General features: G+C 34.0%; 1 protein-coding gene across 1 annotated transcript; it reads right to left on the bottom strand.

Annotated features, from left to right (window-relative positions):
• Window positions 1-494: 494 nt before the first annotated feature.
• LOC9329133 (auxin-responsive protein SAUR50) lies at window positions 495-1,621 on the bottom strand. The gene has a single exon (XM_002893026.2). The coding sequence runs from the start codon at window positions 1,436-1,438 to the stop codon at window positions 977-979; it is 462 nt and encodes a 153-aa protein (XP_002893072.1). The 5' UTR covers window positions 1,439-1,621; the 3' UTR covers window positions 495-976.
• Window positions 1,622-21,749: the final 20,128 nt, after the last annotated feature.

Here is a 21,749-nt window from a genome sequence, read left to right on the forward strand (position 1 = left end):
TGCCCTTGAGTCCAATGTTTTGGTGGGTGCTGTCAACTCTCCTGCAGCTTGGCCAAGTTTTAAAGCTCAATCTGTGGAACTCCTCCTTACTCTATGTAGGATTCCAGATTGGAGAGTGGTGCTTGAAGAGTCAAAGGTTAATTGTGGAGCTTCTCTTATTGCTAAAAGTGTCACAAGGGAGGATCGAGGACAATCATATGTAGCTCAGGGCTACCCTTTTTGGCTACAGACTGTATTTGAATTTGAGAAATGCATTACATAGATGTAATGGTTGTCTGTAGTTGATTGTTTCCGATCCTTTTTGTATTTTGTGTAACTCTTGAATCTTTAATCAATGAATCATTCAAACGAAAAAAAAAAAAATATCTGCTAATCAAGTGACTAGCTAGAAATTTGATAATGATGATAACTGTTCTCCATCTGATACGTTAAAAGTTATTTTTTCATTTTCGGGCAAGTAATCCTCTGAAATTACCAATGATAAAACTTGTGAGTTATGCCAACAGATTTGTATAATAAAGTTATGGAAAATATTTGTACTTTGTTACCAATGTTTTGATTCTACATAGGAAAGTAACAATACTCGAATCTAAAGCACTGAATCAAAATCACTTTCTCTCTTTTTTTTAATGAACCGATTTGAGTTCGCTTGTCTTATTTACATTAACCGGATTCGAACCCGGGATGACTCGGTGGTACGACTCACCCACCTTTTAATCGCCATCTCCTTAGATCGTCTGACTCGACTCAGTCGATTTCCCCCAAATATAATTAATTATAAAAATAAAAAAAAAGACCCGAACCCGATTAAAAATTAGTACCCACCCGACTCGGTGGTAAAACTCAGCCGAGTCAATGACGATTTATTCAAAAACTCGCCTTCTTCTGTACTTGCTTCCATGGCGATTAAACTCGTTCCGAGTCAAAACAAACCGGGTCAGAATCTTACGAACCGAGAACAATCTTCACCGTCGGATCACCAGATGGCTTTCTCGGCGACGCCGTGAAGCAACGGCCGAGATTCAATCAACAGATCTAGCTTGCTTTTGATTTTGATTCCTCCGTTACATTTCTGAAGATCATCAGGACAAGTGAACCGGCTTGACCGAGACGAATCAGACCGAGAAATAAACCGAATCGCTTCTTCGAAAACCGATTCTTCACAAGGAATAACCAACGGTCCTTGGTTAGCGAAACCGAACTCTTCCTCAGCTTGAACCAGAAGATTGCTTATGATCGGATGGTTCAGGTACGACGCACGCACCACAAATCTCCTGCAACCGCTGCCCACACAGACTGCCACGTGTCCAGATGGAACATCCGACGGTACACAACGGCTGACCGAAGATAACCGAGCTTTGTTACGCCATCGCCGGAGCATTTGTCTGAGTCTCACAATGTGACGGATCTTGCTGCATTTTACAAGACTTCCGGCCATTTTTTTCCACGTTCGAAGTCAGATTTGACTCTGAAAGTTCTGATTTTTTTTTTCTCGAGAAAGTGAGAGAAAATGTTTCAGGTGGAGGAGGGATTTGAGAGCTTTGGGAGAGACGAAGTTTATATAGTGAAGAGAATATAACAATGCCATCAGATTTTTGAGTTAATTACGAAATTGTCTTCTCTGTCTTTTACGAATTATTAGTGATTGGTTTTTTTTTTTTAATTGTCATGGTTCGTATTTAAAGTCTTGGTTATAATAATTGTGTTAATGAACGCATTATGGAAAAGAAAAACTTAGACCTCAGATTATAAGATTCGTATTTTGACGTATTCATTCACTTTTAATTGACTATACGTACACATTTATAAATTAAAACAGTAAAACTGACAACTACAAGACATTTAAATTTGTTGGCAGAACTAAAGCCATTTAAATTTGTTGACAAAACAAGAGATTTAAATGTGAATAGTCATTAATAAAAATTGTCAAGAGAAAACCAAATTTAAGTTCTTAACTTTTTTAACTTTTTAAAGTAAGTTTCAAAGTTTGGCTTCAGTTAAAATAGTAATCACCACATGGGTGGCTATTAAAAAAAAAAGAGAAATAATGGAAACCAATTTTCTTTAGTAAGATTATTGATTAATGATAAAACAAATCATATTGCCAAATTGTATAAGCTTCTCTCACCACTAGCAGTTAAATGTTAACCGAAGATGCTTTTTGTAACCCGAACAACTTAATTTTATTTTCCAGAAATATATGTTTCGACGTACCAAAACACTTAGTTTTTTGTAGTTTTGGAAATGTGTCCATGCCTCCATGTGCGACGATGCCCCATCTCCATTTTTTTTAATCTGGCTTTTGAAAAATATTCTCACAACAACAAGCAGCCAAAATAGAAATTTTATCGAAAAAAAAAGCAGCCAAATAAAATGTAAAAAGCTAATCATTCTACATCTTGAAATTTAATGTGAATCATAAAAGAATGAACTCCATTATATTAGATGGGCTGATATTAAGATAAAGATAATTAGAAGATGGGCTTATGTATGAAGCCTTATTAACTTATGTATTAGGTTAAGCTTTATGCACAACCTATATATATGTATCTCCCTCTTCGATATCAACAACACATACAATATTTAGAGCAATAACCCAACTTGACATGGTATCAGAGCCCAAGGTTCAAATTCTGGTGGACCTAGAAAAGTGGATACGGACATACCTCAAACCCGAGTAATGGGGGCCCGAGAAAGGGGCTTATTATCGGTCCGAGTGAGGGATCGAGGAGGTGTGTTAAGATCCATGTGGTCCTTGGATTGAAGGGGAGATTGTTGGAGATACAATCCAAGTCCCACATCGGAAGTTTGATGGGACAATCAATAATATATAAAGGGTTAGGGCCAATCCACTAATTGCCAATTGGTTTTTAGTTGGAAGCCCAGAATTAGCCCAAGAAAAAGGAGGAGCTATTGGTTTTTCGGCGTCAGCTACAAGTGCATATAAACCACAGACATCGACATGTTCTCACTGCGGGAAAACGGGTCATGAAAAGAGTCAATGTTACAAAATCGTTGGCTATCCAGAGTGGTGAAATGAACCATCATATCCAAATGCGGGAAGAGGCAGTTCCAATCGAGGTCGTGGTTCTTCCAGAGGAAGAGGACGCGAGCGTGGCCAGTCAATGTCTGCATCACATGTTTCGGGTGCCGTGACTGCAGCCTCATCAACGGCCGGTACTCCACAGCTCACAGACAGTCAATTAAGTGCATTGGCTGAATTTATTGAGAAAAACAAGAAGTCTAATGGGGCAAGTAAAGAAGGATTCTCTGGTAAGAGCGAAAAACTGATTTTGTATAGCACTCACAGTCCCTTTAATCTGATCATTGATTCAGGAGCATCTCATCACATGACCGGTGATATGAATCTTCTAACAGAAATTCAAAAAATAGATCCATGTCCTATTAAGTTACCCAATGACAAGATCACTTGGGCAACACGATATGGCACGCTCCTCCTTGGTGGAAAGTTGATACTTCGTCACGTGTTCTATGCTCCAGAATTGTCTATTACACTAGTTTCCGTATCACAACTTTTACGTGACATTGCAAGTGCCGTCATATTTACTAAAAAGTTTTGTGTGATACAGGACCAAGTTTCGAGGACTTTGATTGGAGCGGGTACTGAACGTGATGGGGTTTATCATCTTGCTGGCGCAGTCATTCCTCAAGCAAATCGTGTTGGAACAGTAGATGCTCGGGATTTATGGCATAAAAGAATGGGTCATCCTTCACCGAGAGTTTTGTCTTTTCTTTCGGAAGTTGGTGTTTTTAGTAGTAGTACTAGTGATTTAGAAGAATGTTGTGACGTTTGCTTCAGAGCAAAACAAACTCGTGTTCCGTTTTCTGAAAGTTCAAATAAAGCTGAAGAAGCATTTTCTTTAATTCATTGTGATGTTTGGGGTCCGTATAGAACAAAAGCTACTTATGGAGCAGTTTATTTTCTCACTATCGTAGACGATTTCTCGCGAGCTGTTTGGACACACCTGCTTCTTGAGAAATCATCCGTCTCTACAGTGTTGAAAAATTTTGTTGCTTGGGCTCTTCGACAATTTGACAAGAAGGTTAAAACAATTAGAACAGATAACGGTACAGAATTCACGTGCATGCGTGGATATTTTTCAGAAAATGGTATCACACACCACACTTCATGTGTTGATACGCCACAACAAAACGGGAGAGTTGAAAGAAAACATCGGCATATCCTTAACGTTGCACGAGCATTGTTGTTCCAAGCGCAGCTACCAACTCGTTTTTGGGGTGAAAGCATTCAAGCTGCTACTCACTTAATTAACAGAACGCCATCGACTCTACTCAAAGGAAAAACACCATATGAAGTTTTGTTTCAAAAGCCTCCTTCGTATGATGATATAAGAACATTTGGATGTCTATGTTATGCGAAGTTGGTACGACGTTCGAATGACAAGTTTGAAGATCGCAGTGCTCGAAGTGTTTTTCTCGGATATCCATTTGGAAAGAAAGGATGGTTGGTGATGGACCTGCAAACAGAACGAATCTTTGTTTCTCGTGATGTTATCTTTCACGAAGACAGCTTTCCTTACTCCTCAAGTACACTAGCAAAGGAAGATGATCAGATACTTGCAGCTACTCGACAGGAGGAGCTTTTGCCACCACCTGCTGACCCGACGATCGAACTAGAGACAAGACTAGTCGATCAAAACACGGGATCGATCGCTTCCGAGACACGATCGATTGATCCAATCTCTGCGGATGTCTCTGACGCGACCAGATCGATCGATCCAACAGCCAGCTCGATCGATCCCACACCTTCGTCCGTTGAAACAGAAATCACAGAAGCTCCTGGATCGATCGATCCTGCCTCCGGATCGCTCGATCCCGCTACAGAAAAAGAGACACTTCTTGCTGACACAGAGGTGGTACAAACTGAAACAGATAATCATATAGAACCTGAGATAGAAGAACTTGGGGTTGGAAAAAGAAAGAAGATGAAGTCTGTACTTCTGGAACCGTACGTTACCTATTCAGCGACGCCACTTGATAAAACCCCTCACGATTCATCTCTCTCCATTCCAATATCCTCAAGTAAGTGTCTTTATCCTCTCACTGATTACGTTTCACTCGATCGGTTCTCTGCTCCTCAACAGCTGTTCTTGGCTGCCATTAGTGCCGATTCAGAACCCGCTTCCTTTAACGAAGCGATGAGTGATCCGCGATGGACTAATGCGGTTAAAGGAGAGGTTGGGGCTCTTGAAGAGAATCACACATGGGATATCGTGCCATTACCGGAAGGAAAACATGTTATAGGCTGCAAATGGGTTTTCCGCATTAAGTATAACTCGGATGGCTCCATCGAACAATTCAAAGCTCGGCTTGTAGCCCTTGGAAATAGACAAGAAGAAGGGACAGATTACAATGAAACTTTTGCACCGGTAGTGAAGATGACTACAATTCGTATGCTCTTGAAAATTGCTTCGGCTAATAATTGGGAACTGTTTCAAATGGATGTTCACAATGCTTTCTTGCATGGTGATCTAGAGGAAGAAATATACATGAAGCTTCCTCCGGGAGTTGCGAATGTGGACTCTTCTAAGGTATGCAAGCTTAAGAAGTCGCTTTATGGACTTAAACAAGCCCCAAGATGCTGGTTTTCAAAGCTCTCGAATGCATTGATAGAATTTGGATTCACTCATGATTACACGGATTACTCGCTGTTCACATACTTCAAAGGGAACTCCTGCTTGTATGTTTTAGTATACGTGGATGATTTCATTGTTGGAGGTAACAATTCCAAGTTAACCGCTGAATTCAAGAGGTACATGAATGAATGTTTTCACATGAAAGATTTAGGACCTCTGAAATTTTTCCTAGGAATTGAAGTTTCCAGAGGCAAGCAAGGGATCTACATTTCGCAGCGGAAATATACTTTGGACATTATCTCTGAATGTGGCCTAATTGGAGCTAAAACTGTTGATACTCCTATTGAACAGAATCATACTCTACACAAAGAGGAAGGAAACTTTTGCGTCGATCCAACTAAATATCGTCGGTTAGTTGGCCGGTTAGTCTACCTATCAATCACCAGACCCGATCTTTGCTATGCGGTTCACCTCTTAGCACAATTTCTTGGGCAACCACGTCAGTCTCATTGGGAAGCGGCTATACGGCTAGTTCGATATCTTAAAGGAACTTGCGGACAAGGTTTGTTGCTAAGCAACGATACTGATCTTCATTTGGATGCATATTGTGATTCCGATTATCAGACTTGTCCAAAAACCCGTCGTTCATTGTCTGGTTATGTTGTCTTACTCGGCAAATCTCCTATATGCTGGAAAACAAAGAAGCAACATCGGGTGTCAATGTCTTCCGCTGAAGCCGAATATCGAGCCATGGCTTATACCTATCAATAACTTCAATGGCTCAAGGAATTGCTTCTTATCTTCCGGATTCCTCATCCCGAACCTATCTCTCTTTATTGTGACAACAAAGCTGCACTTCATATCGCCGCTAATCCAGTGTTTCACGAACGTACGAAACATATTGAGAGGGATTGTCATTTCGTTCGCGATGGGATCAAAGACGGCATTGTTGCTACTCAACACGTTCGTACGACGGAGCAATTGGCTGATTTTCTAACTAAGCCTCTTGGTAGAAATCAGTTTAAGTATCTTCTTGGCAAGATGGGTGTTCGTGATCTCCACTCTCCATCTTGAGGGGGAGTATTAGATGGGCTGATATTAAGATAAAGATAATTAGAAGATGGGCTTATGTATGAAGCCTTATTAACTTATGTATTAGGTTAAGCTTTATGCACAACCTATATATATGTATCTCCCTCTTCGATATCAACAACACATACAATATTTAGAGCAATAACCCAACTTGACACATTATAAAACAATGAATTTCATATGCAATTGCTAGTTGCTACTCTTGGTCTAATATGATGTGCATCTCTCTCCAAATTGGGTCTAGTCAAGATTATACTCAATGACACAATTATACTCGCTAGAGAACAAATTCTACACATACATGTTTCACCTATCTCTTGAAACTTAATAACCGTTAATTAATTACACATATAATCACTTCTCTTACCGATATACTTACTAGAATATACAGTTATTGTGATACATTATGGTAGTAACTATTTGCAAAAAATAGATGCTTGAAGGCTTTAACTATATATGAAATGGTATATTTGTGATAATAAATTATCCACAAATTATTTAAATATTTAATTTGTATGTCGTAATTAAAAAAAAAAAAAAAAACAAATATTTGTTGGTGGGTCAATCAAGTGCATGATATGGAGGGTAGGGTGTATCCCCCTCATGCGGTACGTACATACCCCACTTGTTGGATTTAAGGATCTTCCAACGTCTTTACATTTTTTCCATCCTATAATCAAATCTTAATCGCTTCTCGGTATTTCATTATTTGCTTACAATTTCAATAATTGCATTAACAAGACTAGCCATCGAAATGCTATGCATCGGCATTGTACTGTCTCACTGCCCGTCTTCACTATGCTGCCTATATTATCAGCATTTTGATTTCTGCCAAACATAACGATCTCGAATTAGTCCAATTGTGCTTTAATATATAGACCGCGGTCAAGATTGTACGCAAGGAGAAGTAACTCAATTAATGCGGATCCGGAAATTGGTGTTTGTTACTCACCATAAATTCTTCATCTCTTAAATTTGTGATACATTGTTAGGCATATTAGAACACTGCTTAACTCTAATTAAGGTCACCGGTTTAAAAAACGTATTTAAAATATTTTGAAGCCCATGCAAAGACGAGACCGATAGCCCTAAAGATCTATATCAGTAATCAGAGTATTACGTTACCTTTAGATATTATAAACTATCACACTAACTCTTAAAAGGTGTTGTGTTAGCCTTTGGAGATGACACACGGCCACTAAAAAGCCTAAGGCTAAAAAGTGTTGTGTTAGCCCTCTGGTCAAAGAATAGTCAATAGTAAATGGACCCTCTGATTCCGTCCGACGGTTTGAGCACAAGGAAACACTGCGCTTAGCTGTACCTCCGGACCCAGGGAACGTCAACGTCATTCTTTTTTTGTTCTATATTTTTTGTTTAATATCTCTATTCTTTTCTCTTTTTATTTTGGGGCAAAGTTTTAATATCTATTCTTTTTATGTTTTGATTTTCCTTAAAAACAAGTATCTTTTTTTTTTTTGGTAAAAGGTTAAGTTATTAAAAACAAGTATCGCCATAACTATTCTAATTTGTTAGCCGGTGATTAGCCAAAAGAGAGGGGATGAACCTTAATTAAAATTTTTTAGTCATCCCCTATCTTTCAAGCTAGAAAATAACCAATTATAGCTTTCACGGACCATTGATCATTGATTAGTTTCATTTATAAAAATAAATTTGAGTTCGTTTTCTACACTATATAATTGAATTTTAAAAAAGAAAAAAACGTTTGTAAAAATGACTACCCCAAAAATTAACGAGTTTATTATGCAAACAAAACAGAGAGCTTTCCACAGTTAACAGTTTGCAGCTGTGTAATTCATTAAACTTTAATGCCTACTTAGGATTAAAAGCGTCAATAAAGGTAAAGTCATTAACGAGGGAGGACTAACTAAGAGGTCTTGTGTGTGGTCATAGCTGGCACATGCTATGTTTGTGTTAAGTTAACGTCATTAAGACATACTAATCACTAAGACACTAATCAGGATTATGCTTTGTATTTAGGCAAATGTCTTTTCGGCGTCTTCTGACAACTTCTAAGGTTTCGCCACGTCTACATCTCAACCCCTAATTATTTGTCTAAAAGATAAAACCAATTTTTTTTTTGTTACTCTGTTTCAAAATATAGGATGTTTAAGTTAAAAACATTTTAAAAAATTCATTGTTGTTTTCAAAACTATTATTTAATATTTAATTTTTAAAAATCCAACCAATGATATAAAAGACTGCAGAATACAAATGGTCATAACACATCAAATGCATTTAAAGGTTGCATAGAAATGTGTAAAACATCCTAAAACATCCTATATTTTGTAACAAAAAAATCTCTAAAACATCATATATTTTGAAACAGAGAGAGTATTAATTAATTCATTAATTGTGTAACACTAGATTTGATTACATCACGGGATATATATAGAATGGAAACAAAACAGTCCAAAAGTTAAGAAAAAAAAGAAGACAATTTATGTTGTAAAAAGAAGGAAATAATAAAAGCAGAGGACCAGCCTAACATTGCACAATATAAAATTTTCGTTAATAGTTCACTTTTAGGTGTAATTGATTGCTAAGTGAAGGACTAAATATAAACTATATTATAATCTCTTTGTTTTTAATAGTTGATGTTTTAGTTTTTAATGTAAATTATTTTTTTTGTTTTTTTTTTGAATTTTTATATTATGTAAAGTGTTTATCATTGGTTAAAATGGATTTAAATAAAGAATAATTAGTGTTTTGTTTAAAAAAAACAAAAGTTAATTAATTTTTTAATTCATGTCCACAATCCTAAAACATTAACTATTAAAAATCAGAGAGAATATATATAAACAGTAATTATGGACTTTGTCCCTTAGTTTCTCTACGGATATGCAATCCTGTGATGTAGACATTGGTAGTTGGTACTGCGAGCAAGTGTAAAATACTCACCATTTTTTTCTACTTGCTCAATAATAGGAAATTTATCGGGGGGAATGATTAGTGGTGTTTTGATTGAGTCGTGAAGTACGTCAATGGGCAAGCCAGTTCATGGACCAGCTCACCAAATTTAGTCCATGAAAAACTATTATAATTTTCACAACGCTCTATTTAAATACCTTATTTCAATCATTAATTAATAATTAGGCTTACCATTATCCCTTAGCTTTTTAAATATATTACTCCCTCCGTTTCAGTTTAGTTGTCGTTTTAGGATTTAAATTTTGTTTCATAATAGTTGTCGTTTTAGATTTTCAATGCAAATATTTGGTCAAAATTCTAGTTTTATCCCTATTGTTTTAATGTTTTGGCCAATAAAATTTTTTATAAAATATATTAATAAAGGGTAAAACAGAAAATTAAATGTTTTTCTTAATTTGTGTGAAAAAACCTTAAACGACAACTAAAACGAAACGGAGGAAGTATATGTTTTATAATCACCTGGTCAATTTTGTTTTATAAGAAACGAATTATTTTTAAGAAATGGATTAGGATTGATACATGTACAAATAAAAAGGAACTATCGTATAATTTATGCAATACAAAAAAAACTAATTTATGCAATACAAACAAATGCATACATAACATCCTTGTATATAATTAACAACAAACAAAGAACAAATTGCCATTTATGATTTTGTTTTATTTGTTTACAAAAAGCCGTTAATTGTGGAGGAATAAGAGTGTGTTTTGTGGATTTTTTTTTAATTATCCCATAAATTAACGTATGTATACATATATACGTGTGTGTATGAATATGTGTATGACATTGACTATACAAACATGAAAAACAAATTAAATACGTGCCCGGCTGGGTGCGTAGCCGGCGGACATGCAATTCATTAATTTGATTTTACAGTTATACTTATACGAATTTCTCAATTTAAAAGGAAAAAGAAGAACTAATTTTGTATTCCAAGATAACCAAAATAATCAAGCTGACTGTAGGAAAATAATGTTTAACTTACCAGAAGTGAAGAAAATATATACAACCAATAAATTTATACTAGTTAATAATAATAAAAATCGTATCATGCTAATAATAAAAATAACAAATGTGAAGAAGAGAGAAAAAAAATGATGAGTTCCAAGAAAGGAGTAAAAAAAAAAAAAAAGTGTGAGCGCCCATAAGAACCATAGTATTAAGACCTCTTTCCATCTTTATCTAACTGGAAACTCTGCCATCAATTATACATTTTCATTTTTTATATAATTAAATAATGTAGCATTGTGATCATCTGGAAAAACAAAATTTATATGTTTTTATTACTAAGTTAGAGAACTGCCAGTGGACGAATATGATTGGAATTGTGGAATTGAATGACACCGATATTTCATGAAACCACAAGCAGATATATAGTTGTAACCACATTGGCACCAACTGAATGTTTTTTTTTGGGGGGGGGGGGGGGGATGCTTAGTTTTGAGAATCTTGAGATGCAATTGCAAAGCAGTTTGACGTTTCTCGATTGTCGAAAATTTATTTTAAATTAATAACATCAAGTGGGATTGGTGACTCAACCCGAAGTAGTGTAAAGTATTACAAAATAAAATTGTAAATCGGGGATGCAAGCTGAACAAGTTAACATATCCGCCGCATGCGAACTACGTAATGTATCAATGAAATTTTTGTAAAGAACCTTTCTAAAAAGACCTCGCCTTTTCATGAGCTATGTCTACTCGATTAAAAAAACTCTGGCTAATCTTTAGGAAATTTCTTCACGACGATTGTGTATGCACAACCTCCTTGTCAAGCCCGTCTCGTGACGGATTTGAAAATTTATGACCCGATGATCCTCCCCGCGATGTTTGACAGCACTTCAAAACTATGCTCTCACCCTCCTAGCAGTATATCCATAGGCATTTATAATAAACCATTTTAAATTTATAGGAACGTTCTTAAAACTAAAAAGTGTTTAATGTAAAACATATATTGGAAGGATCAATCATAGATTACAAATGAAGTACGAAAGCTTATTACTTGTACGAAAGGTCCCTTTCCTTTATATCAGACGATGTTTTAACCAGAGATTGTTGTCATTCAATAATATATTAAACTAACATATATATTAGATTAATGATTGGGCATAAGTACGAATGTGATCTAAACCAAGATAGAATCAGAAAATCCCCATTTGATATTCAAGGGAAAGTTTTAATGATGGATCAATTTGGGCGAGCAAATCATGAGAATCTAATCTCACAGCCAAATCACATTTACATATATGTTTTCTAACTTTTTTGGTAGATACTTTGTGTTTGTATGCTGCATGAGAAGTCAAAGATGTATACATGTACGAGGGGGTGATTAAATTCTTGTTAATCATGTTGGTTTTTAAGTCTTAACGCTACCCAATCATTGCATATATATCATAATGATTAGTAATGATTGACTGTTGAAAGTTTCTTTTGGCATTTGGCACCAACCATATTAACTAATCCTTATTATTCCCTCCCTTCGTTCTTCATTCTCCCTTAATTTAAATATGATTTGAATATAGGGCATAAAGTAAATATATGAATCAAAATTTGGTCACCGGATCGATTAGAGGACGATTGTTAGCCCAATTAGTCATGCGTTTGACTAGTCTAACATATCCCGGTGATTTGTTCTCAACTTCTCATGTACTGAAAACCAATTCTAATCTCAGTGTGTCGCATATCTTTAAATTGTTCTACCTCAAACACGTTTCAAATATAGAATTCTCAAATAAACACACTTTGGTGATGTATGTAGCCAAATAAATACTATATAAATACTATTTATTCATTTGGGGGTATTACACCAGTTGATTTCAGATTTGAAATATATTTGCTTCTCTTGTAGAATACAAGTGAGAGTTAGATCATCTAATAATAATGAATTTGTCATTGTCAATAGATCGTCTCTGAGAAATCATTTTAGGCAAAGATCAATAGAAGAGAATACCCACTTCTCACTAACCATATATTCGTATTCCGTTATAAGCAAATTCAACAAAAAATCTTCCAGATTAATCATGATATCATATAAAAGACCTCGAAGGTCTTAATTTCTTTATCATATCATATCAAATATGTCTGCGTAAAAGATCTTCTAAATCCGGCGCCATAACATGCATAAAGAGATATAGACACGTTAGATGTCAGAATTGTTAAACACACGAGACAAAACTTGTTAATAAACTATTACAAAGATTCTTTATACCAAAAAGTTTCTAAACTTTATTTTTATTTTTTAAAAGTAGACCACTTTGTAATTTTGTATCTTTGATTCCCCCAAATGATTTCAGATGAAAATGTAACCGAACCACGCATTAAAAAAAAGGCTAAATGTATTGAACTTACAGATTCTTAACTATGTTATGGTTTATATTGATATCAGAAGTTTTTTCACATTTTCAGTTGTTAGTGTAACACTGTGTGAGGCTTATGGACCCGGCATCATAGCTAATAATTATAAAAGAACATCTTTAGATATTTCAATTATGACTTCCAAATCAATACAAAAAAATGAAAAATTAAATTCAAATAGCATTGTGACATTCTTCATGGGAGTCCTATGCGCAAATAACGAATAAGTCTGTTCTTACACCACAAATGCAAGGAATGGTTCCAAACAAAATCCTAACTAAAACCTCCGAATAAAAAAAAAATCGGTTAGAGTTGGAAGAGAAGAGATATTATACCTTTATGGGCTATAAATTAGTCTAGTAGTATTAAGTCCATCAACCAATTAGTGGGCTTACCTTTGGGCCCAGTACTTTATTTTCTTTTTAACAGTCGAGCTATTAGAGAGAACCTAATCGGGGAGAGTATAGTCTTGAACCAAGAAGATTAAAAAGAAAATAATTGATACCAACAAAATCATTAAAGGACGTCCTATAGTTTTGTTTTCTACAGCCAAATATAGGTCTAATATTTAGAAGTTTACGCCTCTACGTAATTGCTTAATGTAGAATCTGAAAAGACAATAGTTAGTGGACATAGGAAATAATGAAATATAGGTTTTATAATTAGTAAAAGCATGGAAATAAAGAGAGTCGGACAGATCTTTGAGGATTTTCATTTTGACTAAAAATACTCAATAATGTGGTCAATAAACATAAATTAGCCTACCAATAATTCCTACAAAAATGCCTATTTCTTGCAACTAATTCACCCCTCCCACCACTTGCTTACTTTACTTAACCACAGACAAAAATTGCATCTTGTACACTTATTACTATTATTATGATTATGATTTTTTTTTTTAGCAAGATTATGTTTCTTTACATAAGTGTTTCTGTCTGTTTTTAAGTTTTAAGTAATAGCCAAAAGCATACCGTAAAATTTAGAAGATCCATCAGATTTTACTGTTGAGTATACACAGTAAATTTGAGTTTAATGATGGCCATGGATGAATTCATACGAATATATCACTTTTATTGTTGGAAAGATATATTTTTAAAAGGTCTGAAAAATTAATCTATATGAAGCAAAACATTTGTGTATTTAGTAGTAATCTGCAGATGTTTTGCATTAAAAATTAGCAAAACATCAAATTGTATGAAACAAATAATAACTTTAACATAACAATATTCACGTAAAAAATACTTCCTAATTAAAAATAACGTCCATATGATTAAGGATAATAATATATTGTTCATAATGAACTGATATTCACCATCTATGATCTATCCATCATATATGTATAACATATCTCTCTCTTACTCTGAGTATGTATAACATACATGTCTCTCTCTTTCTCCTGAACTTGAATTTTATTACTTGGAGTTGGAGGGTAGCCTTTTAATCATTTGCCCAACTATTAGACGAAAAGTATATCTCACACAAATGTTTAACATTAAAACGATACAAGAATTGAACCATTGTGACATATATATTTAGTTTACGATAAACAGGAATTGCTATATGATTGTTAAAAATTTCATACATTAAATCCTAAGAGCATGATTATTGGTAGTATCTTAGAAATAACTCTTAGCAATATTTAAGTAATATATTTGTAAAAGTGATTGTTAAGAAATAGTATTTTTGAGTTAAGATTTTTGTGTGATTAATGGTAGGCTCTTAACATGTGATTGTTGGAAAAAAAATATTAATATAAAAATTAAAATTTTATAACATACATGACATAAAACACAATAGTAAGTCGATTTAGGGTAACCTAAATATATTTCTGACCACATAAATTTGAACAGATTTTTAATCTTATTTGTTTGATTTGTTTTTTCATATTTGGAAAATTCAAAGCTTCAACTTAGCTAGGGTTGATGTTCCCTCTTAAAATAAGTATCAAATGTTTGAAAACAAATCAAATCAAAGCTAAGGTTGTCTGCATTCTTGCTCCTGCTACGAGATATTGCCTTGATGAAAGGAACTACTTGGAGTTCTTGTTCGCATTTCTTGTTATCAACATCAACAACTTCTTCTTCTTTCCATGTAGTTGCTCTCTTTTTTACAGAGCTCCTCTGCTTCTTCTCCTTTTCTTTACATTTCTTCTCATCATCACAATTCCAATGTCAATAACCAAATCGTCAGACAATTCAAATTCAGACTCAATTCAAAAAAGACTTTGAGCTCAACTGAAAACCAAACCTAAACATATCAATCTAAGAACCATTTAAAGATGATTCTCCTCCAAAGGATGCTACTGCTATAGTTTCTTGAGAAACTGACCAAAAGATGCTGCAGCTACAATTTCTTGAGAAAACTGGCTAAAGAAAGATTCGACAGGACCACCTAATTCCTCTTAATGATTTTTACAGCCTCAGGCCAGGGAAAAAGAGGGACTCGGTCATGCAGTTCAGATAGTGCCTGCAGTTTCAAATCATGATCCAGTTAATGACATATGAAAACTAACATAGTCAGACAGATGCATCCCTAAGAGCAACCAAATGTGGCATGCAGAATGGAGAAAGAACCATGGAAACATGCACTAGCAAGACATTACGTTATACAAGTAATACGACTGACATTAGAAGCTAGGAGATTAAGACAAATGCGATTATAACTTCTATCTGACGTTGGAGATTTCAGTCCCAATGAAATCTGGCCTCGTCGAAAGGGATTGACCAACTGGACCAACAGAAGAGATGGAAGTATCATTTGCAACAGAGCAAAGTATCCTTCCGCTGAATCTTCTACGCCGGAATTCGGATTAGAATCAACCTCTGCGACTCCAATACCCATAGATTCATGAACAATCGCATGATAACTCTCCGATTGAGGAGCTTGGTTTGATAATCTCTCAATTTCCGACGAAAATTCGTCAGCCTCAAGAGATTAGTAAATTAGGTCACCGGATATTAAACCAAGAGATCGAAACGTATCCTCCGGCGAAGGCGTGATGAGCTCGTCTTTACGATTAAGCGATAGATATGAACGGAGAAGGCGCCGTGGGATTGAGCCGTCGAAGTCGTCTCCGGTTTCATAAACGAGAGAGAAAGAGAAAGAAGTTGCCACGTCATCGCTTCTTAACAATAGATTTGTCTCTTAGTTAAGAGACACAAAAGACACCTCTTAGCTTATTTCATTATTTACCATTTAATTTTAATTAAATTTAAATCTAAGAACAAGTTAAGAAACCATCGATAATGATGGTCTAAGATCGTTCAAATGTAATATACTTAAACTTGGAGTCTCATTATTATTATCGACATTATCCATACATTACACTAGCTATGATGATAAGGAATATTGTTGCTTTTAAAGAAAATTACAATAATGAAGAAGAAGAAGAAGAAGGAATAAAAGTAACAGAACAGACAAAAAAAAGGACTCTCCTTTTTACATATCTCGATTCAAAAAAAAAAGCTTTAAAAAATGTCGGCTTCAAACCCTACAAAGCTCCCACAGCTTCCATGTTTCCCTCACACCACGCCTCTCTCCCTCTCCTGTCTCTTTCATTTATACGTACGTATACGTATATATATGATTGTATATGTCAGTATTTATACGGGCGGATTAATGCATTCGTATTTCGTATACATTCACATGTTTGAATACTCATCATCCATGCGTCAACTAAACATATACGATCATAATTCGTTTTTGCCTCCTCTCGACTGATAATACTGCAGAGGCCAAAATCGTCGGAAACAAATGATAGAATATTTAAGTAAAAACATTATTTGATTGAATTTACGAAATCCCTTTATGTTAATGGAATGATCGAACATATACATTGTAACCGGATTGATATTTATGCATTGCAGATGAGGGCATCGTATTATATATAGCCATTTTATGTTATGATGATGATTGTGTATATGTTTTTATGTATCATGAATGTTTGTATCGATGAGTGTGTATGTGTAAATGGAATGTGCATTATAAGTTATGATTGTTCCTCCTATTGTCTCCTGCTGATTATTATGATTTATTTAGTTACCTTTTTCTATCCTGTTGGCATTATTACGCATTCTCAATGTAATAATACAAGCCCTCCTTTCTTGGTCCCTTTATTTTCTTTTTAAAAATCTTCATCGCTTTTCTCAGGACTTTTTAACAATATATACACATGATATAAGATTTTGGTTTGTGATACTTTATCTTACTTTTCTAATAAAAGTATGGTTAACCATTGATTCTGATTCATTGTAGTAGAATCGTGTATGATGTTTTCTCTATCATTTTATAATTTGAATGCCAAACTGAAAGGAATGTAGTTTGAGAGCTTAGCTAATTTATCACTCTATTTCACAAACCAGCATCCCTTGTTTTGCAGTGTTAATCTATGTTTTGGTTATAGCTGATATAAAAAGTAGTAAAAAAATTTTAAAAGAGAAGAGATTATATTATTATATTTAAAATTGGGGGTGGGTCAAGATCCATAGATTGACTAAACCTGAATCTATAATGTTAATAGATTCTGTAAATAAAACACACTGGTCCATAACTGTATCCTCTACTCTCTCTCTACGTACCAATAGCTCATAAGAGATGTCCCGTCACTCCCATTATTTTGGCTTTACTTTTATGATTCTGGGGTCCATCTTTTTATTCCTTCGTCTTTTTCTTCATAAGTATTTTAATTATTTATTTTTATATAGGCGCAAGTATAAACTCAATATCGTATTTTTAAAAAATCAACTTATGAATAATACACATCGAATAAAACATATATCCAAAAAATCGCTAGACGCTAGTCGGACGGTTGGTATGGGCCTAGCGATTAATCGGAAAATCGGATTAAAATCGAAGATTAATCGGAGATTAGTTTTAGAGTTATTTTAATATTTTAAAAACATATTAATCCAATATTGTTTTCAAAATTGTAGTAAACACATAAAACTTTATTTTTGAGACAAATTTTTATGATTTTTATTGCAAATTTATGATTTTTATTAAAATTTGAATATAAGTTATTGTAAAACATCACAAACTCCCATTTTAAATGACTGAATAACAAAAATAAAAAGTTTTTTTATACTTGCAATCTAAAAATAATCGGGATATGTAAGATTAGGCGGAGAATAATCGGATTTGGCGGAAAGTAATCGGATTAGGCTGAAAGTAATCGGGTAATTGATTTCTTTAAGAGATTAGTCATTAATCGAGACGGATAAAATGGGCCTAACGATTAAGCGGAGATTAATCGGAGTAGGCGGGAATTTTTAGAACAAGGCATATACCCAAATATTTTGTGGATTTATGGATCGAACGAAACAGACCAAGGATCACGATTTTATATACTTTTTATATCAAAGCTTTGTTATGATTTTTGAATAGTGAGTAGGTGAGGTCAAAAAAACTTATTAACGTTAATTTCACCCTAGTAAACCATAGCAGATAACTATTTCTGTAAATACTAAAACAGTTTTTTGCAGCTTTAAAATTTCTAGTGCCAGAAAACATGCGGCATAATTACTCCTATCGCCAGTAATTTTTAATTCTACGGTTGTATGATGCTGCTATTAATTTTATCTTCTTTTTTCCCAACAATCCCTACTGTTAATTTTTACTACTGGATACATATACTATGAAATTTGGACCATCAAAATTACACAGAGAAGTGATATGAAGTGGCTTGTTGTGGCGACTCGTGGTCGTGACTCTTAAAACGACGCCGTGTTACGAAAATAGTAATCGTTCGCATGGGTGACACGTGTACGAAATCGACGGTCAGGAGAGATCCTAGGGAAGTAGAGAGAGGACGTGTGAGAATTACGAAGGCGTTGAACGGCGTGAAAGAGCGCGTGTGACTCGATTCTTACGTCGTTGAATATGGACCGTCCGATCAAAAATCATCGATCCACATAGATGCGTGCGAGAAGGCACATGCCGTTATGAAGCGTTCTCGATGAACATCACGTGTCGTCTAGGGATTGGCTATTATTGCAAACTCCGTTTTATGAGGCAAAAAGACAATTTAACCTTTTATCTAGTATTTGGTAATAAAAACATTTTTATTTTGTTTGTTTATTATTCCTTCCATCTCGTTTTACTTATCGAGTTAAAATTTTGTTTCATAATAGTTGTCGTTTTAGTTTTTCGATGCAAATGTTTTATGAAAATTCCAGTTTTATCCTTACTGTTTTAATGTTTCGGCCAATAAATTTTTTTATAAAATATATTAATAAAGGGTAAAACAGAAAATTTAATATTTTTCTTAATTTGTGTGAGAAAACCTTTAACGACAACTCAAACGAAACGGAGGGAATACTAATTAATTGATGAACTTATTTAATGTGCCCTCAGCAATAGCAGGTAGGCACTTAATAAAATAGTCCAAACTCCAAAGCTACTTAATTTTAAGGACACAAATCCTAATGAACCCCAAACAGTTAGTATTTGCGACCTTTATTTATCGAAATCCGTTCTTTTTTTTTTCTGATCGATTTTAATAACAAGAATCACAAACACGTAAAAAGGGAATTTAAAATGGAATGAGAAAATAGAGAAAAGAATTTGAACGGTTAAGAATATGATAATCACGAAGATGGCATGATATTTTAGTTGGAGTGGGTTACTTGGCGAAAGAATCAAATAGAATTTTCATAAATTTGGAATGTGACGTGTACTTATTTCTCCAAGCATTACCTGATTTTCGTATTATTATTACATATAGATATAGTTTCTTCAAAATGGGTCACACGGGTTAAATATATCTTCAACTTAACATTAAAATATTAAAACCAACATAGATGTTTTTGGTTAGCCAAAAGTTAGTTAAAATTTCACTACGTATTATACATTTTTAGGTTGCTAATCAATTATTGTTCCACTGCATTTATTTTTCTTTCCAATTATACTTCATGTTATATCTCCATTTTACATTACTTGTTCTTCTGTTACTGTTAAAAGCCACATTTTCTTTTTTCAATTACTACGATTTATATAAGATTTGAACCACTATATTTATATTATGTTACACCAATATGACGTATACTACTTTTTGTGATGATTTAAGAAAGCAAATCTAATGGCGGTAAGTAAAAATATTAAGAAACTGTTTTCTTATGGGAATAATAAGGAATCGATCTTGCTTTTTTACTTTGGCAGGAGAGAGGAGAGCTAGGTAAGGATGTGAACTGTGAAGCGTAGAAACGGCGCCGTGTCTGTCCAAAAATCATTTACACAAATAAACATTAAAATACACGTGTCGAGAGTACGTTCGCTAATGTACGCCTCCTCTTTCTCTCTTACTCAACCATTGATTTGCCGTCCACTTCACGCGTGCCGAGCGGTCAAAATTTTCAGACGCAAAAGCACCAAATAATGCTTTTGATCACTTTTCCTTCTCACTTTTTTTTTTTCTTCTTTTTTTTTTCTTATTCTTGTTTTTATAAGTTTCCAATCTACATAAGACAAAATAATGTTTAGGATTCGGATTAATTATTGATAAATTTCATACACTTGATTGGTATATATCCTTTTCTTTGGATGGGGATAAATTTTGTATGGTGGGAGTTTTAAATTGTTATGAGCAATGAAGATTTAAAGGCATTATCACAAATGATACAAGAGAAAACAAATGATAAGGATGATAAAATTCTTAAGTAAACCTCATCGTTGTGACGTTATTCCTCGTTAAACGTAATGACTATTTGTTCCAAAGATTTCATTATCTTGAATCTTGGCAACGGACATGGGAGTTTTTCCATTATCATCAAAAGCACCCCTTAATACATTTTAACTGTTCGTCAAAATGTGTTGCCAACAGCAAATTCCGCTCATTTGATTGGAGATCCTTTGATTGAAATATATACAATATTTTCTAGCGATAAAAGAGTATAAGAATAAGTAGTTATGTTTATATAGATGTTATATATATGATTGCGGTAAAAAATAAAAAATATAGATGTTATATGATAAGGATGCTAATATCCACTTATGAATTATAATACTCCCTCCGTTCCTCATAGTTTGATGTTTTGGTTTTTTATCTTGTTCCACAAAGATTGATGTTTTGTAGAAACATCATTATTACTTTCATTTGAGACCAATAGAAGGAGGAGAGAAGTAGAATTAACATTATTAAAATAATAAAAAATAATTAAAAAATATAAATTTTACTTTTTCTTAAATTGTGTGAAAACCCAAAATATCATTCTTTCAGGAACAGAGGGAGTATGTTTGATTATTTTTCTCTAATAGTATTTGATAATGTGTATTGTGTACCAATCCGAAAAATTAAATATGCTCATTTGTTATTAAGTTTACGAGTAATTACATGAAGGAAAGCGATTTTAATGTGTATCATTGATAAGTAATGATATGGAAAGTGTTATGGTTTCATATCATACAATATAATACAATGACTGCATGTCAATTATTTCGTCGCAAGAAAACAATGGAAAGGTCAAACTAAAGATGTGTAAATGTAACTAAAAAGTCTAAAGATGTATGGTACACACTATACACAATCACACATAATTACACATGTGGTTTAAAGTATTAGATATTAGTGAGACAAAGTATGTTGACAGGTGTACAGAACCAAGATATTCCTTTTTTTCTGTAGTAGATACAATCATACAAATATATTTTACGAAGGTCCTTTCAATTTATTTGGAGGTGATCTTAAGTATATATAAACAATACAATAGTACTTTTTTTAAACTAAATAATATTTAATCTTCTTTA

This window comes from Arabidopsis lyrata, assembly GCF_000004255.2.
Source record: "Arabidopsis lyrata subsp. lyrata unplaced genomic scaffold ARALYscaffold_1, whole genome shotgun sequence".
Classification (NCBI taxonomy): Eukaryota; Viridiplantae; Streptophyta; class Magnoliopsida; order Brassicales; family Brassicaceae; genus Arabidopsis; species Arabidopsis lyrata.

What these genes read in the sequence shown, in the direction of transcription:
- LOC9329133 (XM_002893026.2), bottom strand. Translation starts at nt 1,438, where the DNA reads ATGGCCGGAAGTCTTGTAAAATGCAGCAAGATCCGTCACATTGTGAGA.